This window comes from Athene cunicularia, assembly GCF_003259725.1.
Source record: "Athene cunicularia isolate RWA chromosome 9 unlocalized genomic scaffold, athCun1 chr9_part1, whole genome shotgun sequence".
Classification (NCBI taxonomy): domain Eukaryota; kingdom Metazoa; phylum Chordata; class Aves; order Strigiformes; family Strigidae; genus Athene; species Athene cunicularia.
The window spans coordinates 1,155,119-1,175,579 of record NW_020799110.1 but is presented as its reverse complement, the minus strand read 5'-3'; the positions used below and the strand labels follow the sequence as shown (position 1 = coordinate 1,175,579).

Below are 20,461 nucleotides of genomic sequence, written 5' to 3'. Positions count from 1 at the left end.
GGCCGCGGGGCGGCTTCTGGCCTGGTCGAGCCCTTTAATTTCGGGCGCGGCAGCAGCCGGGGTGGCCAGAAGAGGCCGGACTCACCGCGCCCCGCCAGCCCCGGCCCGCTCCCCTCCGCACTGCCCGTTTTGCCGGGCGGCGCCTTATCTCAGAGATGGGGACGGTTATTAAACCTTCTGTGTTTGTGTCTGTGTGGGGAAATGACTCGTAAGGAGCGACTCAGAAGTTTCTGGTCGTGCTAAAGTCTCACTGGCTTGATATTTAAGTGTTAATGTCATCTCTATAGATATGCTGATTGCATATTGATAAAAATTATTATTTTTTTTATTATTAGAGAGCTGTTGTGCGTATGGATGAACGCAGGGAAGAGCAAATTGTGCAGCTGTTGAATACTGTCCAAACTAAAAATGAAAAAGAGCAAGAAGCCATGTCCTGGTGGTCTGGGGATGAAGAAGGGTAAAGAGAAACAATTAATAATGCTTTTGTTTAAGTTAAACAGACTTCCCACAAACTGGCAGGAAGATAGAAAATATCTGTATTTAGCGAGTGAATTAGGTCGACGCATACACTCAGGTTTTTCCACATGTAGTGTCATACTGAACCGGTTGTAACCACTGCTGTAAAACTCTGCCAGGTTATTGTTGATTTTGGAGCGTTAAAGTCATAAAATCCTGTGACTGATGTCCACGCCTACTGGAGAAGATACATGGAATTTTTAAGCTCCCCTCACCTCTGGAATTACTATTCCAGAGTGGCATTTGCCTTTGGTTGTCAGTTATTGTCCAGTCTTAGAATGTTTTCTCAGCCTCTGTGAAATAGGGTCCATTCTTGACACTGAAAGGGTTTTAAATAATAGCAGTGAGATGGGCAGCCACATGTGTCAGTCCAGGTCCACTGAAATGGGGTGTTTGGGTCTCTGAATGATCCAGCTCCAGGGCAGTGGTTGTGACGGTGGGTGATGCAGTAATTCTCTGGAGATGTTCTGTTGGTTACTTTTATCTGATACAGAAGAACATGTTACACTTACAGATACTGATGTAAAATTTTTGATGGCTGGTAATTTGCACACTTTAATTTGCCCCCTGGCTGATGGTCAGGCAACTTGGGGGTGTTGTGTCTCAAAACCAGATACAGGGTTTGCCTGGATCAGTTCAGTGAACTCTTCATGGTGGCCGAGCACATCTTGGATAATCTTTGAAGTTTCTGTTCCCTGCACTTATTTCAGACCTCCAGAACAACCTGCAAAAGTGAAACCAGATGCTGAAAAAGCTCCTGTAAGACAGAGACCAGTATTGGAAAAAACATTTCTTGATCGGGATGTGGAATATCTCTTTGAAAAAAATGAGCAGGATACTGATTTAGATGAGCAACTTAAAGAAGACTTAAGAAAGAAGAAATCTGATCCTAGATATATTGAAATGCAGGTACTTTTCTATGTGTTAAGTATAAAGCTTTTGTTTGTTGTGTTTGTTTGGGTTTTTTTATAATTAACCTGAAAACATGACTTCTTGCAGTTTATATACTAAGAGGTTGTCATGATGTTGCTTTGGCTAAAAATTGTCTTTTGAATATGCAAAACACATACCTGTCGGTAGGATGGCAATTAAAAACCAGCCTTTCAATGACAATTTCTGATTGCATAATCTCCAATTTTAAGCTTATGCATTGCTTGGATGGGTGGTGTTTTCTGTCTGTTGTTTAACAAATCGCATCCCTCCATTTATGTCTAAAACTGACAGCACAAAAATGGGCTCTGAAGGAATTACTTCCTAAAGTAGTTTATGTTGTTCTTGTAGCCATACATAAATTTGTCAGATAAAACAGTTTTACCGTGAACAGGCAGTTCTCCCTTTGATGCAAGGCCCTGCTCTTGCAGTTGTATGAGTGTACCTCTTCGTGTACTGAACTGTTGGGTTTAAATAATTTTGTAAAATGTAATGAAACTGAAAATGTGCATGGGATTAACTTATTTTTAGTGGGCCTGTGTTTATATAATTATTAGCCAAACAGTGTGGCCCATTATTTCACAGTTTACCCTACATCACGGATGAAATCTGGTACGTTACTTCAGTGTTGAAAAGGGGTTTAAAGATATGCTCTGTTGTTTTCTTTTTCCCCAGAGATTCCGAGAGAAACTCCCTTCATATGGGATGAGACAGGTAAATGTGTATTTAATTTGAAAGAATGAGTTTCTGTTGTAAAATAGAAGAAAACAGTTGTGGGACTAACAGGAAACCTTTGTTGCCTTTTATGAAGGCGCGTGGCTGAAGTTACTCTGGGGCCACGTACGGTTGTATTGGTGGGCAGCAGCAGCAGTTGGGGCAGCATTATTCATGGAATTGGTATTGAATGGTAGATACATTTAAGTACTTCTTTTTAAAAGTGTAGGTCTGCTCTTTCTCTGCCAGTTAAACTTCTAGAACATTCCTAGTTACTTGGATTTTGTAATTCACCACTGTAAATTGTCATGCTTGCTTTTTTCTTATATATATAAACCTGTGGCCATTTGCTGAACATTTACCCAATTTAGAATGGAATATAATGCCGATTTAAACTTTTATTAATCACAGACTTAACGGTTGCACTGCTGGCTCTTACTGCCATTAGTTTCCCAGTAAAGTATAATGGCAGTGATAGGAAGGGTTAATATTAATTGATGTTAATTCTTCATTTGGTGTTGCCTGTATGAAAGAGAAATTGGGTATTCTGTTATGTTTTCTTTTGCAGGTTCAGTGAATGATTAGGGATCTTCCTTTCTAAAGCTAATGTATTTGTCATAGCAGGTTCCTTCCTGTTAGTATAACTATTTTAAAAAACAAGCACTGCCCTTTACAATCCTTTGGATTGGGAGTGGAGGCTGGGAGCGTAAGAAATCTGTGCCTGTCAGTATCAAAAGTGTTAAAATATTACACTGCAAATCCTCAGTTAGTGCAGCCTTGGAGTCCAGCAGGGAAAAGGCTTGTTTTCAGTCGCCAGAGATATACAGAAGGCAAGTAGGAGGGAAACAAGTTTAAAAGTGTGTTCTAGGCTTTCATTTTAGTTCTTTATATTGTTTTCATACAGGATCTTAGGTATTTAAAACTACTAATCAGATTTTATATGCTTTAAACTTTACACGTGTGAAGTGTAAATGTGCAGAAATTACTTCTGTGTGGTTTAAGCTTAACTTTCTTTTAAATTAGTATTAGGAGAAGCAGATGAGTATCTGTTTATTAGCTGTGACACTTTCTTCTAAGTGCACTGCACAGGAGTGGACAATTGTCAAAATCCTTCTAAAATCTATTTTGAACAATAATACAATAAATGTTTTCTCTTTGTTTGGAACCAGGAGCTTGTAAACCTTATAAACAATAATCGAGTAACTGTGATAAGTGGTGAAACTGGTTGTGGGAAGACAACCCAAGTGACACAGTTCATCCTGGATGATTACATAGAGCGAGGGAAGGGGTCTACGTGCAGGATTGTTTGTACCCAGCCCAGGAGGATCAGTGCTATCTCTGTAAGTGCCACTTTGACAAACTGACTAACTTATTTCTTGTGATTATTTTTTTCCCAATAAATCTGAGCAAAAATTACTGCCTTACATGGAATCATTGTATGAAAATATACTTCCTGCTGGGCCTAGGATCCATGGGCAGGCTTATGAACTGAGCGTACAGTTTGCTAGATTATTTGAAGTCAAGATTCCAAACAACCAGATAGGCACTGCACACCTCTGAAGGAAACTGCTCTGCCATCACATCTGCTCCTACTAAATTTAAAGCTCAACAGAAGCTTTCAGCCTGCAGGGGACAGTAAAGGTGGCTTTTTGTGTGTTCCTTTCCAGTCGTCTTAGATTCTATTGCAAACAGCAGTTTTGTTGATATACACTAATTTGATATTTTGTAAGTTTTGGTCTTTAATAGAATTTCCCTGAATTTAATCATGGTTTATATCTGTGATTTTAATGGATTTGGGCAGTGCAAATGTGAATTAAGGTAAACGCTAATGTGGTGTCAGGCCCTTTAGAGGTGTATTAATGAGCCAGAAAGCATTTGGCTTTTAAGTGCACAGTAATTATTCTTCTTGATAGTTAAGTGTGAAACGGTTATAGAACCTTACTTCCCGTGAGGAAAAGCTTGCCGTTCTGAAAGGGTGAGTGTTTTGCTAATGCCTAAATGGTTGTCTTCCTTTAAAATATTTCCTGGGTTACTGACGGGAAACACTGTTGTCAATGGAGGTGAAAAAACGGTTTTTCAGGGTGTTTCTTTGTTGTTTATCATCTTGGTTCTAAGTTTTTCCTGCTGGTGAGTAGCTACATCATAGAACAGCCTTGTGGGATTTTTTTGAAAGTTTTCCTTAATGCACCGTTTTGATTTTATTTTTTTAAGGTGGCTGAGAGAGTTGCTGCTGAAAGGGCAGAAGCATGCGGTAATGGCAAGAGTACAGGATATCAAATTCGTCTACAGAGGTAAGAGAGGCTCCCTTGGCAGTTTTTGTGCATTCATGGGCAGTAGTATCTATTGTTACTGAGGCAAGAAAATGTGAAAAGTAGTTCTTAACATAGATGGCTGCTTTCATTCTGCTATTTTTTCCAAGAGGAGTTCATGTGAGTAGCTGGTGCAGGGAAGAAGGTTTTTGAAATTCAGCAAAAAGTTTGAATACTATTATTATATTTTATGCAGTGTGTAACGGTGGCTAGCACCAAGTGTACTTTCTCTAGTAGGTCCTTTTCTCAGCTCTTCTAAAAGGTTCTGCTATAGATAGAACTAAAACAGATGTCCCTAATCCATGCATTTCAAGGAAAAACGGGAATGCTAAAGGATAGAATGCTGTAAGCCATATTTCTGTGGAAAACTCTGTATTTGCTACACTTGAGTAATCCCACTGCGCTCAGGTAATAGTTAGGTGCGTTGACAAAATTTGTGGACCTAGTGCCATAGAGCAAAGGTGTTACATTTGGAGTCATCTGAAATTTAAAAAAAAATGTTACCAGCAAATTATGGACTCTGTTATCACTGAAGAAAAACTGCTGGTGAGAGATGATAGCTTGGTCCCTTCCTCATTTTAATTTGAGTTTATAGAATCTCATTTATATTTTTCTTTACTATTTAATCAAGAATGTTATACCGCTCTATATTTATTTAGCTGTGGTCTATGCTTAGCTTAGATAGCCGCAAGAATTTAGGGTCAGCGGATAAATGTGCAAGTGGTGGAAAATGATGTCTGCAGTTCATCAACAAAAATACTGCAACTGTGGCCCGATGCCTTGTTCCTCCAGTTGAACTGGAAGTGAGCAAGTTGGAGAGCAAAGCTTACTTCGTAATGTCTGTAATGGCTATCTGCATTTTGATTTTAAGCTTTTAAAGCACTTTGTAAAATACAGAAGAGAACTGAGGAATTCTTAATCTGTGTCTTTCAGTCGGTTACCAAGGAGACAAGGTTCAATTTTATACTGTACCACAGGAATTGTCCTACAGTGGCTCCAGTCAGATAAGTAAGTTTTCTTATTTAATAAGAAACAGGATACAATTATGAAATGACTTGACTACTGAGCTGTTTCTAACAGTCTCAGCTCTGGGTTTTTTGATTTTGCTCAAAACAAATGTTTAACTTCCTGATCTTCTGTTTTAGGCACTTGTCCAGCATTAGTCACGTAGTCCTTGATGAAATTCATGAAAGAAATCTTCAGTCGGATGTTTTAATGAGCATTATTAAAGACCTTTTGAATATTCGTCTGGATCTGAAAGTAATACTAATGAGTGCTACTTTAAATGCAGAGAAGTTTTCGGATTATTTTGGTAGGTGAAATACACTTCTTGCGAATGTTCCTCTTTAAGTAATTTAGGCTTCTACAGTATAATACAGTTCTTAAATTTTAGGATGGATTTTTATCAAAAGAGGTAATGACTTTAATTCTACAAATAGTTGCCAGCTGCTAGAGATGCTGATTCCCTTGGTTTTATCTCATCATGTGCATGTGTTGCTTCTGTATTTGCTTTTCAGACAAATTGTGGAAACAGTGTCTCCAGAGTGTTTTCATATGAAATATTTACTAATATTTACCTTATTATAGAAGTCTTGGTGTGAGTGGGCAAGCAGATTGAAGCCTTTAGCTCTTTAGTCTTCCAGCTTTATCCTGTAGCTGGAACCAGATGAACATGCTGGAGAACAATATACTGCTTGCTACCTATGCTTTTTGTTGTTTCGCAATTATTTGGAATTGAACTTGATGTCTTCCTTGAGAATTATCAAAATAAACAGAAAAACCCTATAGACTTGGCAACTCTATTGCAGGAAGAGTGAAGAATGTTTATTTCCTCTTATTTCATGATGGTGTTTTAATTGCCATGCCTTCCTCAACAGATAATTGCCCGATGATTCACATACCTGGGTTCACTTTCCCTGTGGTGGAGTATCTTCTTGAAGATGTAATTGAGAAGTTGAGGTAAGTGTATTTTCTGGACCCATTATGGAGAGTATTTTGGGGGTTTTTACTTAGTATGTCTTTCCAAATAGTGTCTTGGAATAAATAACCTGTGGAAGAATTAGCCATGTCTTTCAATGGAAATCTTTCCAAGGGAAGTGCAGTAGCTTTTACAGTAATTGAAAATGGCACACAGCTACCTGAAAGTGTTGGCTTGAGGAGGAAAAAACACCCTTGTCTGTCTGCCGATACGGTGAGTTTTCAGGGTACTAAATCGGACTAGTCTTTCTGTTTGTTCAGAGCTGGGTTTTTTTCCTTTTCATGTTTACTAGAGATAGTACCAATTTTTATAAGTAATATTTCATTCAGAAGAGAAATTTAAGAATCTAATTTACATGGAATAGCTAAAGCGTGGCATATTTTCCGTAGGTTGAAAAAGTACTATGCAGCTGGCTTGAGTTTCAAAGTTTAATGACGTTTATTATTTAAATTGAAAGGTATACTCCAGAAAACACAGACCGTCGGCCACGGTGGAAGAAAGGCTTCATGCAAGGGCATGTGAGCAGACCAGAAAAAGAAGAAAAAGAGGAAATCTACAGGGAACGGTGGCCAGACTATCTGAGGCAGCTGCGGGGCAGGTTGTTCTCAAGTTGGTCTTTTGTGTTAAGTTTTTGGACACTTGTTAAATGAGAAACATAAATTAGTGCGGTATTCTTTTACTGTGCTTGTATTAATGATGTGATAGTCCCTGCTGTGGAAAACAGTAACGGTGGAATTGTCAGTACACTTGGCTGGCAACCAGTGAAGTGCTTTACAGTCATCACAGAGCACTCGCTTCCTTTGCGTCTGCAAACTCTAAGAGAACTCAGAGTTGTCGAGTCACTTGCTATTGAAAAAAACACACCACAGTCTTTTTCTCAGAATATTTTAATATTCTTCTAGAGCAGTTTTAAACCAAGCTGAACAATTTTGCCTCTTGAGCACCTAGTAGAGATTGTCCACTTAAAACTGTTCTTTTGATTGCCAGTATTTGACTATGTTGGTAATCTGGATAAGCTGATTAATTGGATAGCCTGGCTGATTTGTTTCGAACAGCATCTTCCCGTTTATCTCCTGCCTTGTCCTCTGCATTTTGGGACCGTCTATATATCCAGCTTGGTAATGATATGGCAGTTGACTGAGTTTTATCTCCCTTTTCTAAGGGAAAAGTCCTCAGTGCTGTATCTCTGCTGTATCCCATGCTTTGCTCATCCCATTTGTACCCCTCCTTCCCTTTCCCACCACCTCTTTTGTACCAGTTGTCGGTTCTTCCACAGTGGGAGCGTTGACGTCCCGGGGCTGGGTGCCTCCTGCACCGCTGAGAGCCAGCTAATTGGAAGGGTCAACTCTGTTTAGATCCTACCTAATCCCTGAGGAGCAGAGAGCTCACGTGGGTGTGCCAAGTGCAGTTCAGTCCTAACATGGTCATTCTTAAGCTTACTGTTGTAAACTGGCACTGATCACACTAAACTAAGTCTCGAGAGTGTGCTGGAGGTGCAGTCATTGAACAGACAAAGAGGTTGGTCCTGGGTTACACGGGTGTGTGACTGCAGAGCCTCACAGCAGAGACATGAGCACGCGATGTGTGTGTTAACAAGTTACTAATCACACGCTATCGATGCCCGTAGGTATTCAGCAGGTACTATAGATGCCTTGGAAATGATGGACGATGACAAGGTCGACCTTGACCTTATAGCAGCACTTATCAGACACATCGTTTTGGAAGAAGAGGTATGCTTCTCTTTCCTATCATCACTTTTTAATGGCTGAGTTGTTGTCAGTGGCTGTTGCCACTAGTTGGTTAAGCTGATAGTTATTTTGGCTTATACAGATAGAAAGAAGAAGAATTTTTTTGTTTTGCTCTTCTGAGAAGTAATCTAACAGCTTTAAATACCTAATTACTATTTAAGCCCTGAATTTAGAATGTGCTTAGTTACAGCCTTTATCGAAATGATGGGGCAGAATCCATATTTAAAGGGGAGCCCACATCCAGGCGTTTTCTTGAATAGGGGTTGGGGGTGTTAGTCAGAGCTACATACAAAAGAAACTTGGAAAACTTAGAGTTACAGTGATATGCTCATTTATGTCCCTTTTGAGTAAGGGGAAAAAGAGCCTGGATTCTTTTACTGTCTCGTTAATAAAATGGGATAGATACCTGAAGGTTTGGGTGCCATTTTGGTTCAGATTGCTGCATTTTTTTTCTTCTGGGTGAGCTTTTAAATAGGCTTTCAAATTAATTATACACCTTAGTTATTTGATGGAAAGTAATAGCATTGCAAATTAAACTTTTAGTTCTTTCTGTGACACTGTGTGTGTCAAAGGTAGTATTCTTTGTAGCCTGTGGTAAAAGTTGCATTTTGTGACAACAGCTGTAGAAAACTGTCTGAAAACCACTTTAGTCTGACTAAACCTCTGTTTTTATTTCCTCGGCAGTGGGAGGGAGGGGGCAAGAGCCATATGTAGAGTTGATGTTCACTGCCCCTACATGGGGCAGTTGGCTTTAATGGTTTTTCTGCCTGCCATCTAAATATGACTTAGATGCTCTGAAGGCTGAATGTTTGTACAGCCTAGCAAAAGTCTAGTCACATTTACCAAACACACAGCTAGGAGCTTTCAGTTTGTCGAGATGAGTAGTTAATACAGATGTGTTATCTCCAAATGTGCTTCACCTTGTTATTTAGTAATAATGTTAGCAGAATGTTAATGTCAGAAGGATCCTGTGCCTGAAGCAGTGATGAATGTGAAGTAAGAGTAACGTCTGTTACCATAGGTAAAGTGTATGTAGGTTGTCATAACCTGAAGTTATATATTTGTGTTCAAAAACATCTGTGGAAGAGCTGACACCTTGGCTGATTCCTTAAAGACAATTATGATTATTAAAAATATCAACTAATTTAATATATCAGTTGATCGATCATTTAAGCTGTGGATAACAAAGATGAGCTGCTGTTTCTTATTTTGTTCTTCCTGTGTTGAAAGTTATACACTAGTTCCTGTTTTGTTTGCAGCTCAAATTCTTGTAGTGTTGACATGACTGTTTAAACACTTTTCCCCTGTAGTGTTTTAAAATCAAGTTTTATTTAGATAAACACATGTAGCTAACTCTTTTACAAAACAGTCTTAAATGTTGTTCCAAATTTGAGTCAGTGAGGCTTCAAGTATCCCATATCCAACATACAGGTGTTAGTGTGCCAGTAGCTGGTTGTTTGCATAGCGTGTGATTTGCTCTAACCTCTTTTCCCTTCACTCCCTCTTTTATATTTAGGATGGTGCAATTCTCGTGTTTCTTCCAGGCTGGGACAACATTAGCACTTTGCATGACCTCTTGATGTCACAAGTCATGTTTAAGTCAGGTAAAACCAAAATTTTACATGGGAATTGTAGCAGTAGCATTCATGGCAAACTCCTAATTTTTGCATGTGATGGCTGCTATTGCATTGGATTTTTTTTTTCTTGCATCTCAAAGTGATCACGGTGTGTTCAGCATTTTTTGCATTTCTATGGTACCTGCTGTCTGCTAACAGTAATAACTTACTTTCCTCAGTGTAGAAGTGAACAATCTGAAAAAGAATCTCGATCTGCACCTTTTCCCTTTTGACCTTTCTTGTAGCTATGATAACTTCCATCCGAAACTAAACTCCTTCATTCTGTGTTCATTTCCTCTTTCCTTGATTCTTCAGCAGCTTCTGTCTACTGCTTTTACTGCTTTGCTGATAGTTCTTTTAAATCCTGTTTGTTCCTGGAAGCTTTTTTAATGGGATGCTAAAATACTCTCTGCCTATCTGGTACACTTTAATTTGTCCTCTTTGCATAACTTGTATTTTCATCTAACTTGTCTAACTGCTCTTGGCTATACAAACAGTTGTTTTACAGTTCATGTTGGGTACATTCTGGAGATAAAGAACTTCAATTTACTGAAAGATTGAGGAGAGTGTCAGTTTAATAAGCCTGAGCAATTATTAAATAATTTCAGAATTTAAAAATGGAATATGATTTACTGTATATAACTTCATATATTTTCTTAAACTTGTCAAGTTGTCATAGCATAATAAAAAAAAAATCCTTTATACCTTTTTGCTTTAGAATTTGTCAGTATGATACATATACCTGTGAATTCAGAATAAGAAAGAGCAGACTTAGTTGCATCGTATCTTCTCTATTCCACATAGTTGATTTTTTCCTGTAAAATTAAAGTTTCTGTGCTTACACGGTATCTTTTACTGATTTTTTAATTTTCAGATAGGTTTATTATCATACCTTTACATTCATTGATGCCTACTGTTAACCAGACTCAGGTATGCTTTTCTTTTCTTGTAATATTTCACAATTACAAAAGAAAAAGTATTATTAAGCATATGTTTGGTTTTGGCAAACATATAAATGGGCCGTGGATAATTACAGGTTTTTAAGAAGACCCCACCAGGAGTAAGGAAAATCGTGATTGCTACCAACATTGCAGAGACTAGGTAAATGGCTAGCTATACAGAGCGGGGGAAACAAACACACACACACAAAAAGCTATACGTTTAACAAACTAAAAGAAAGTGATGATTTAAAGTATAAACCTGTTTAATGTTTCCAAAAATATGTTTGTACCATTCATTTATAACACTATCTTTAGAAATGTTTATAGACTAAACAGGACCTTTCCTTCAATTGTTTTAAACAGTTAAAGCATGGATGTTACTGTAATGACTCGCCTTTGTTGTACATGATAAATCTGAGCTGCCTGTCCTCTCTGCACACTTCATAACCTCACGTGGTGACCTTTGCCAGACCTGGGAGGATAAATCAAGCTCTTTCTTGAACTGCTTAGTAACATAATTCTTGATGAAATTCCAAACACAGTTTTTTATTTATTGTTGGCTCACAGTTTGGCAGGGGTTAGAGAGGCTTAAACCCCTTTCAAATCCTAGGTCAAGCTGGCATAGATGAAGAGTTGCAGGTTTTTTTTCTCTTGTTTTAAACAGCATTACAATAGATGACGTCGTGTTCGTTATAGATGGTGGAAAAATAAAAGAGACTCACTTTGACACACAGAACAACATTAGCACAATGGCAGCAGAGTGGGTTAGCAAAGCTAACGCCAAGCAGAGGAAAGGTCGAGCAGGAAGGTAAGAATAAAGGGGATTGCTGGAAAAGTTTTGTGTTGTCAAATTTCTGTCAGTCTTGAAGTGCTTGTGTGCTGAAGAGCCTACCTTTGTCATTCCTGTGTTCGGGAGCAGAGCTGGCACAATGTCTCCTGTTCTTGTGGGAAGAATGGCTGCTTTGTCTTTCTAGGAAACTGAGTCAACTCCTGCTGCATTTACCTCGAGAGTTTCCCTCCTTCTGGTGGAAGAAGTCGTCCTGCATTTTCTTTTTAATTTTTGTTGGTAGTATTTGCCTTCACACCTGACTTACAAGGCTGTAATACATTAAAGTGAAAATTGCCTACAAATTAATAGCACTTAGCTATATACCAATTTTTTCAAAAATTTTCACTCCCTCTCAAAATACCTTGTGGAATATTTTCTTTCTTGTTCAGGCTTACATTTCTTCTCTGGCCTCTCGTTACTCCTTTTGAGGAGTTGATAGGCGGTTTCTGTGTTCTGCATGCCTTCCTCCTCTTGAGGGGTTTGTGTTTCAGAAGGCTGAAATGGCTTTTACAAGTTGTCTATAAATACACGCAGTCATAACGTCACAATGTCATAGGAAAAAAAATTACAATTGTTTGTTTAAATAATTCCAGAGTTCAGCCAGGCCACTGTTATCATCTATACAATGGACTACGTGCTAGCCTTCTAGATGACTATCAGTTACCAGAGATCCTGAGGACACCCTTGGAAGAACTCTGTTTACAGATCAAGGTAAACATACGGATCTTCAGACCTATTTATTATCTATGTTTCCACTGGAATAAGAGGTTGAGAGATGAAGTTAATGTAACTGTGATCCTAGGGTTGTCTTCGAGTCAAAATTCTGTTACACCAGGAGTACAATATATTTAGCTAAGAATTGCAGCAACTTTTTGCAAAATGCGTACTTGTCTCTAGATGCATCAAGCCCAGGAAAAATAGGGTTGTCTGCTGTAAGTAAAAGCTGAACAAAATTAACAAAACTTGGATTGTGCTTCCCTCCCTTTCCACCCGAATATCATTCAACCTGAGAAGCTTCAGTGAGAATGCCAGTGAATCAAGGGATGTGTTGTCTTCAAAGAATTTCACTAAAAATAGTTTTAGAACTGATGTGAGTTTCCTTTTTGGCAGTTTGTATTGAATTCCTTCTGTATGCATAAGGAATACTGTGTACGCATACTGCATGAAGGGTAGAGCCTTATGTTTCAGATTTCATCATTAATGCATTTTTATTTTTGTCCTTAGTTCTTAATGAGTGAGATTTTAACTCAAGCTGTGAGTTATTCACACTTTTTTTTAATTAGTGTGGTCACTGCTAATTTTAAGAAGCTGTCTTTCTCCAGTTGCGATAGGTTTTTGTTGTTTGTTTTTCAGATTCTAAAGCTTGGTGGAATTGCTTATTTTCTGAGCAAACTAATGGATCCCCCATCTCGTGACGCTGTAATGTTGGCCATAAATCACCTGATGGAGCTGGTAAAGTATCACATAATGTACATGTGAGGAAAAATCTGTTCAGAAAGATGTGACTGCGCTGTTTCTTATCCAGCAGTTCTGATTTTACAGGTCTTGACGCTTGTGACATCTTCTTGTGTTGTGCAAACCCTTTATATATCCACGCTGACCAGAGAAAATAATTTCACGTAACACATGGTGTTTATGGGCTGCTTAGATAGTTCCTGAGGAACTCTTTAAATTACTCAAAACATGTACATGCACTTTGCATTTAAGTTCCCTACAGATTCTTATCTAACTGACTGCTGCTGTACCACCCTGCTCAGAGCTGCATCCACCAGCCTTCCTACCCCAGGCGGGTCAGTGACGAGTTGGAGATACTTATTCTGTGGGCAAATAAAGAGAAAGTTCTTGTATATCATTGCCCCTTTGGATCTGGGGAAGGAGAGACTGATGACATATTTGTGCCGCTGACTTCTTGCCCTAATATTATTTGTATAAATCAGTTGTAGCAGTAAGTGGAAACATCTGATTTAGATGAAGGGCAGTATTTAGACTGATGGCATGATTCTGTAGAGGCTTAGGTAAAGTTCAGCTGTACGCTTGGTGTTCTGTGGCAGTGCTGTATAGTAGCAAAGGGTAGAGTAAATAAAAACAGGTGTTATTGAGGGTGAGATACAAGTCTAAAAATAAGCTTGATGAGAATAGGAAGACACTAAAGTGTTGATAATTCTTCATACTTTTGTCCAGAAAGACACTGAGCCCTAGTAAATCACTTGGAACACAGTTAAAGGCAGCTGCTGATTCCTCAGATCAAATTGAACACTTCACTTTCTCCATAACTTGCCTGATCTCAGCCAGCTGCCTGCTCCGGCCCATACGCTTTCCTTTGTTCTCTTGGTATGCTAGAGGCTATTTCAAGGAAATCCTCCCCATTTCAAATACTGTGTTTATTCTTTCTGTTTTTCCTCCTTCTGACAGAATGCTTTGGACAGACAGGAAGAACTGACTCCACTGGGTGTCCATTTAGCACGGTTACCGGTTGAACCACATATTGGAAAAATGATCCTCTTCGGAGCTTTGTTCTGTTGCTTGGATCCAGTGCTCACAATTGCAGCTAGCCTCAGCTTCAAAGACCCTTTTGTCATTCCTCTGGTAAAGTTTCTAAGAGGAGGATTGCATATAAGATTTTAAGAATCTCAGAAGGACATTGGGACTTACTGAGATGCTATAGTTTAGAACCCCTGTAATCTTATTTGCATGTTCGTTACATTGTTATTAGTAAAAGATTGCTTTCACATGCTATGAAGTATTGTCTTTGCCTACAGAATATTGGAAGTAGCTTTAATTTTCATGTATGTTGTATACAAAGTATTGCTGTATATATGTACTTTAATTAGGAAAGAGAATTGTCATGTCAGTCATGAATATTTTATAGGTTCTAATTATTCTTAGGGCAAAGAGAAAGTAGCAGATGCAAGAAGAAAGGAACTGTCGAAGAACACTAAAAGCGATCACCTGACTGTGGTGAATGCTTTCACGGTAGGCATGTTTTAATGTGGGGTTTTTTTCTGCAAGTTTAATTTTGGTAATATGGTTTATCCTAAGGAAAAAACCTGATTGGTTTATGCTCTGTAGTATTTCTTTCTTGGCTTCTCCAGAAACAAAACCAAATCCATTTTCACCGTTCTAGTATTGAGAAATCTTGTCTTCAGACTCAGTAACCTGATTTCTTCTGGATAAGTCTGTGAAAGAGACGGAGGAAACAAAATGTTATAGTTACCTTGCTGAAGTCATTCATTCTAGTCCTCCTGGCCTCCACAGGAGGCTGAAGCTGACTTCAAAAGTGCTAGAGATTTAACTGTGTAGTGTTGGGGTGAGAAGGAAATAAATGCCCTGGAATGCAGTTTCCACCAAAAGCTGTTAATAACAAATGAAGGTCTGGCGAACTCAGCTAGATTTCACTCCTCGCCGTGGCAGAAGGAAGTTTTTGATTTGAAATGTGAAGTTGTGTTTTTCTACTCTGTGCCACATAGACATAGAGAAGTCAAAGGATTTACTTTCTGTCTTGTAGAGGAAAATGTAATTACGTTAATTGTTGACCTACAGTTTTTTCTGTCCTTAATTTTTTAGTATGTGTTCACTTACCAATGCCTTTGAACTACGTTTTAATTTTTAGGGCTGGGAAGAGACTCGCCGTCGTGGTTTCAGAACGGAGAAGGACTATTGCTGGGAGTATTTCCTGTCTTCAAATACTCTCCAGGTAGTATCCTGGCAATTTAAAAGGGAGGATCATGTCTGTGGGGAGAAGGGGCCTTTTGACACAGCATCACTCTGGGCCAATTTTTGTGGTTTCCTAGATGCTGCATAACATGAAAGGACAGTTTGCTGAGCATCTCCTGGCAGCTGGATTTGTGAATAGCAGAGACCCCAAGGATCCCAAATCTAATACCAACTCAGGTAAACAGTGGAAGGAATTGAAGAATTTCTAATAACTGAAATCTCAGTTTGCAGAGCTGCGTTATTTACTCTGCTGTCTTCTGCAGATAATGAGAAGCTGCTGAAAGCGGTCATCTGTGCTGGCTTATACCCAAAAGTTGCAAAGATCCGGCCAAGCTTCAGCAAAAAGAGAAAAATGTAAGGGTTTGATTTAATGTCAGTTTGTATTTGAGGTGTTTTCTACATTAGGTGGTTTGACAAGGTGAAGCAAGGGCTTGAGTGCATGAATGAATCTGTTCCAGCTCAAGTTGTGGATGTGGGTTACTTCATTTGAGAAGGGTAGATGGGAGCATGGGATGGTTGTCCTTCATTTTGTTTAATGTTTGGATACTTGCTGGTCTGAAATAATTCATGTGCCCTTATGTCATGAACAGTGTTACAATATATCAGTAAGGCTGCTGCTAAAGGAGTGCTGCCAGCACCTTTGGCCTACGGCAGCAGTTGGAGCCTGTCCGTTCTTACTACTTGGCATGATAGAGCCAGAAATTCTGGTCTGATTTATCACTTCTTATCAGACTGTTTCTTCTTAGTAACTGTTACACACAGTAACAGTGCACACATCAGAATATAGATATCCTTCTTTCTGGATGTGATTTAGGGCAGAATGAATGGTTGAACATTTCAGTCAACTTCAAATGAAAATGAAAATGAAATTCAAATGAAATTAATATGCCTATAACTAGAAAACAACAAACACCACCACCCCCAAGTGATTATTTCTGTGAAAGGAGTAAGAACAGGTAGTCAAAATTATACTTTAGATTGTGTGATTTAAACCCACCTATAGCTGATGCTGCTAGTCAATTAATGCTCCCTTTTAAACCCAGCCCGGTGTGCCGGGGTTGCCCAAAGGATGCAGAGGTTTACAGACCTGCTGGAGGTCACTGCGTTGCTGCACATTTGCCGCAGGGTGGAGCTCGGTGTAAGCCAGCTGCCCAGGAAGGCTCAGTTTTGTGTTCCATTAAGCAAGAGATTTGTTACGCTAACCCCTTGGCTGAAGGGCCTCTCCTACCTGCTGTTTCTGTTTCAAAACACTGAACTCTGCCCTTTGCAAAATACTTCTGCGCGCAGGTCCACACCCAGAGAATTGCATCTCTGAAACGTGGGAAGGAGGAGAACAGTTGTGCTTCGTGCATACTGGGCTTGCTTCCTGCTTTTTATTGCCTGACAGCATTATCATGTTGGGAGGGAGGTGTGGGTTTGGGTGGTAGGCATAACCAAAGCAGTTCAGTGTTACCGCCTGAGTCAGATTTGCTCAAAGGCACGTGGTACAGCCCGAGGTACCCCGCTCCAGACTGGCTGACAGTGGCATAGCTAGTCCCTTGTTTCACACTGACACTGCTTAACGCTGAGAAAGGAGAAATTCAGATAAGTTCCTTATGTGGTTCTTCCAAGAAATTGCTTGAAACTTGGCTTATGTAACCAAATTCAGTAACCGAGTCCTTCATTTGGAAAAAGAATGGCATTTGTTTTTCCTACTGGAGGGTATCACAGAATCTAAAGGGGTAAATTTGACAAGGAATTCAAAGTTCTTGAATGTAGAGGGAGATGTATCTAAAAATCCATACCGTGGGTTCAGTTGTAATCCTTTGGGAAAGCAGTTAAAGTTCCTTCCAACGTCCTTGTACTCTCAGAGTTTAGTATGCTAGGAGAGAATTGGTTTGGTTTTTTTTTAACTTGGGACATGATTGTGCTGAACTTTCAAGATCTTATTTCAATTCTAAAATAAAACTTTTTTTTTTTCTTTTAAGGGTGAAAGTTTGCACCAAGACAGATGGAACAGTTAATATTCATCCTAAATCAGTTAACGTGGAAGAAACAGAGTTCCATTATAACTGGCTCGTGTACCATTTGAAGATGAGAACTAGCAGTGTATGTGAAGGGTTTATATTCGTGTAATTTGTTTTTGCAGCTCTCTAGTAAGGTTGGATAGAGGTTCAAAGGGGATGTGAACAGTGCCTTTGTTTTGAAGCCTTCCTGTCTTGGGTCCTTGCTTCTACGTGCCATCAGATTGTGCTCGTTGTGATAATGGGGTTATTGTTCCACAAATAACTGACTTGTGGGATTTTGTGGTTGGGATTTTTTGGGTGGGGGGGGGTTGGGTTTTTTTAAGGTTCTGGCAATAGCAGGTGTAACTCTTCTTTGTCATTTCAATCCAGTGTAACACTTCTGAATAAGATGAAACTTTTTTTTCCCCCCCTCTGTTATGGGGTAGTTGGTTTGATTTCACCACTTTGTGTGAAGGACTGTATTTGGGACTGTGTTTACTCCTGTTTAATCTGATTTCATGTAACTTTTCCAAGCGAGTTGCTTCATATATATGTCTTGCAAATTTATGCATGTCTCTGAATAACGATCTTCTGCAATTCTGCTCTGAGTTTCATTAAGGGTTACTGATGTCACTTAAGATGTCCTGGAGGGTGACTGGGCACTTTTATCATCTTGCAGATTTACTTGTATGATTGTACAGAGGTGTCTCCATACTGTCTCCTGTTCTTCGGAGGAGATATATCCATTCAGAAGGATAAGGATCAGGATACCATCGCTGTGGATGAATGGATTGTTTTCCAGTCTCCAGCAAGAATAGCACACTTAGTTAAGGTGACTATGTTTGATAAGAATGTATATGGAAGACTTACTGTAATGCTGATTCTTCTTAGAGATAGCTTTATTCGATAGTTCTGTGTACCCGCTGATGTACCCTATAGGGGGGGAATAATGCTTTAAATGTACTGCCAGTAAGCGCTCCAAGTACACAAAGTAAACGAGAGATCTGAAGGTGTGTAGATGAATGCAAATTAAAACATAGTAGTAAAAATAACATTCTGAACAGTCTGTATGACACAGTAGGCTGGTGGAAGTAAACAGTGATGTACTCCCTTATGTTTGGCCTCAGGAGCAGGCTCTCGGGTTTGTTTATTTTTCTGTTTCCGGTGCAGTGGCCTGACTAATGAGGCGGTTTGCCTGTTGGGGCATCAGGAATGTGCCCGTGATGTTCTTGTTCTGAAAAATTCATGGGGATATTGAAAACCTGTAGAAACTTTCAGAGAAGGGTCATAGAGTGGATTTAAAGGATTTATGAACATGTCTTACTGTGTGAGATTTGAAGAGCTTAATCTCTAGTTTTCCACAGCAAAAGCTGTAGGATCACTTGATCAGTCCGTGAAATGTCCTCGTGGGTATGGAAACACGAGGATGGGGCACCTCAGCTGGCAGTAATAACTTCCAGTGGAAGGAGGAGCTCAATACAGCTCTGTTTGATATTAGATCCTAGAAATCATATTTTTTTAAACCTAAAAATTCTAATCCTGAAATAGTTAATGGATGTATAAGCTGTTAAAGGCCATCACATGCAGAGATGTTCATCTGTCACAAAGGGTAAAACTGCTGGTTTTTGAGAAGCAGCTTTTCATCCTGAAGATAGCAATGTTGACATGAACTGCCAGGAGAACAGCAGGTGTAAAGGTTAGGAGAGCAAAGGGCCCAGGGGATTTGAAATTACTGTAGTAATGTTGTGTGTTGCTCTAATTGCCTGTCTCTTTCTTTTTGTTTTTTTTCTTCATTCTAACAAACTCCTTATAGAACTTAAGACAAGAGCTCGATGATCTTCTACAAGAAAAAATAGAAAACCCACATCCCGTGGACTGGAATGATACTAAATCCAGGGATACAGCGGTACTGACAGCTATTATAGACTTAATTACAACACAGGAGAATGAAAGTGCGAGAAACTATGCTCCACGATTCCAGAGTGAACGCTATAGTTGACACACTTTCATCTGTATTGATAAAGCCAACATATTCCCCTTTTTTTGTTTTTTTTATAGCATTTATTTAGCTAGCAGAAAAACTTTTTTAGGGTAAGCTGGTAATTCCCTCATACTGAAGAGCGGTGTTATTTCAAAATAGTTGGTAATATCTGTATATGCATGGTATTCTGTGTTCAGTGTAGCCTTTTAAATAAGAGAAACTGCAATGCTAGCAATGTTAGATGATGTATGGTTCTTGTCCTGCTGTAGCTTTTTTTTTTTTTACCCATCAGGTAACAGCTATTTTAAAAACCTGCTAAAATACTGCTTAATAATACTTAAAATGTTCTTGCTATTGGTAGAAACATCTCAGAAGACTTTTTTTTAATTGGGGGCGGTGAGTAATTTACTTTGTTATTCCAGCTGTGCAGCAGTCTTCTCACCAACACTTCCACAGAAGGTAATTATAGCTTAATTAAACTAAACTTGAAAACACTTGTTAAATTTGTACTGTGGGAGGAAACAATCTTCAGAAATACTCTCCTCTTCTGCCTTTCATCCCATTAAATTAATCTTTCTTCACTTTATGTGCCCGTCCGTCATCAGTACTGACTAAAATTTCATGTTACAGGAAACATGGTTAGGTAAAAGTCGTGGTGGAATACACTTTAAGGTTTCATTGCATTCTAATTTTCTTTTTTAAAAACAGTCCATGTATGGGTTATAGTATTACATTAAAAGTCTCTTCTTTGAAGTGTTATTTCATCTGTTCTTAGTTCTTAATGTTTTGAAAGTCATTCTGTTCTGAGTGCTTCCAGGTATGTAACAACATTTGTTCAGGATTTCGAGTAGGGTGACTCGTTTTGAGAAATACTGTTTTGATCAAACTGCTGTTTCCTTTAACTCCCGACACTGGATTTGGGGTTGGTCTCTGTTCCTTGCTGCTGGCACCAGGGGCAGGAGATGGAGCTAAAACCGAGGATGGGTGTTTAACAAGGCACTGAAAAGTGCTGGCAGGTTACTCGGCAGCACTTTCACCTGCATTTTGCAGCCGTAGCTGTGGTTATTTCTAGATTTTTATCCCTGAGAGGAGCAGAGCTCTTGCGTATCACTTTTTGCTTTCTGGAAATGTAACCCCTTCTCCCTTCTTGGGAGTTGGGTTTTGTTTCTTGTGCCTTGCAAAAAAAAAAAAAAAAATCCA

General features: G+C 39.1%; 1 protein-coding gene across 1 annotated transcript; it reads left to right on the top strand.

Moving 5' to 3' along the window:
• Positions 1-339: 339 nt before the first annotated feature.
• On the top strand, positions 340-20,035 carry DHX36 (DEAH-box helicase 36). Its single transcript, XM_026854569.1, has 24 exons — positions 340-457; positions 1,227-1,425; positions 2,122-2,160; positions 3,330-3,500; positions 4,372-4,451; positions 5,403-5,477; positions 5,615-5,781; positions 6,347-6,428; positions 6,905-7,045; positions 8,075-8,177; positions 9,712-9,799; positions 10,686-10,741; positions 10,848-10,912; positions 11,417-11,560; positions 12,175-12,292; positions 12,935-13,033; positions 13,994-14,167; positions 14,468-14,554; positions 15,192-15,275; positions 15,373-15,472; positions 15,559-15,649; positions 17,263-17,383; positions 17,960-18,112; positions 19,094-20,035. Exons 1-24 carry the CDS (start codon positions 351-353, stop codon positions 19,277-19,279), a joined length of 2,730 nt encoding a protein of 909 aa, XP_026710370.1. The 5' UTR covers positions 340-350; the 3' UTR covers positions 19,280-20,035.
• Positions 20,036-20,461: the final 426 nt, after the last annotated feature.

Excerpts from the sequence above, each read along its gene's own strand:
- DHX36 (XM_026854569.1), top strand. The coding sequence starts at position 351 with ATGGATGAACGCAGGGAAGAGCAAATTGTGCAGCTGTTGAATACTGTC. Across the intron at positions 6,429-6,904 it reads GATGTAATTGAGAAGTTGAG|GTATACTCCAGAAAACACAG; the intron begins GTAAGTGTATTT and ends TTAAATTGAAAG. Across the intron at positions 15,276-15,372 it reads TGTCTTCAAATACTCTCCAG|ATGCTGCATAACATGAAAGG; the intron begins GTAGTATCCTGG and ends GTGGTTTCCTAG.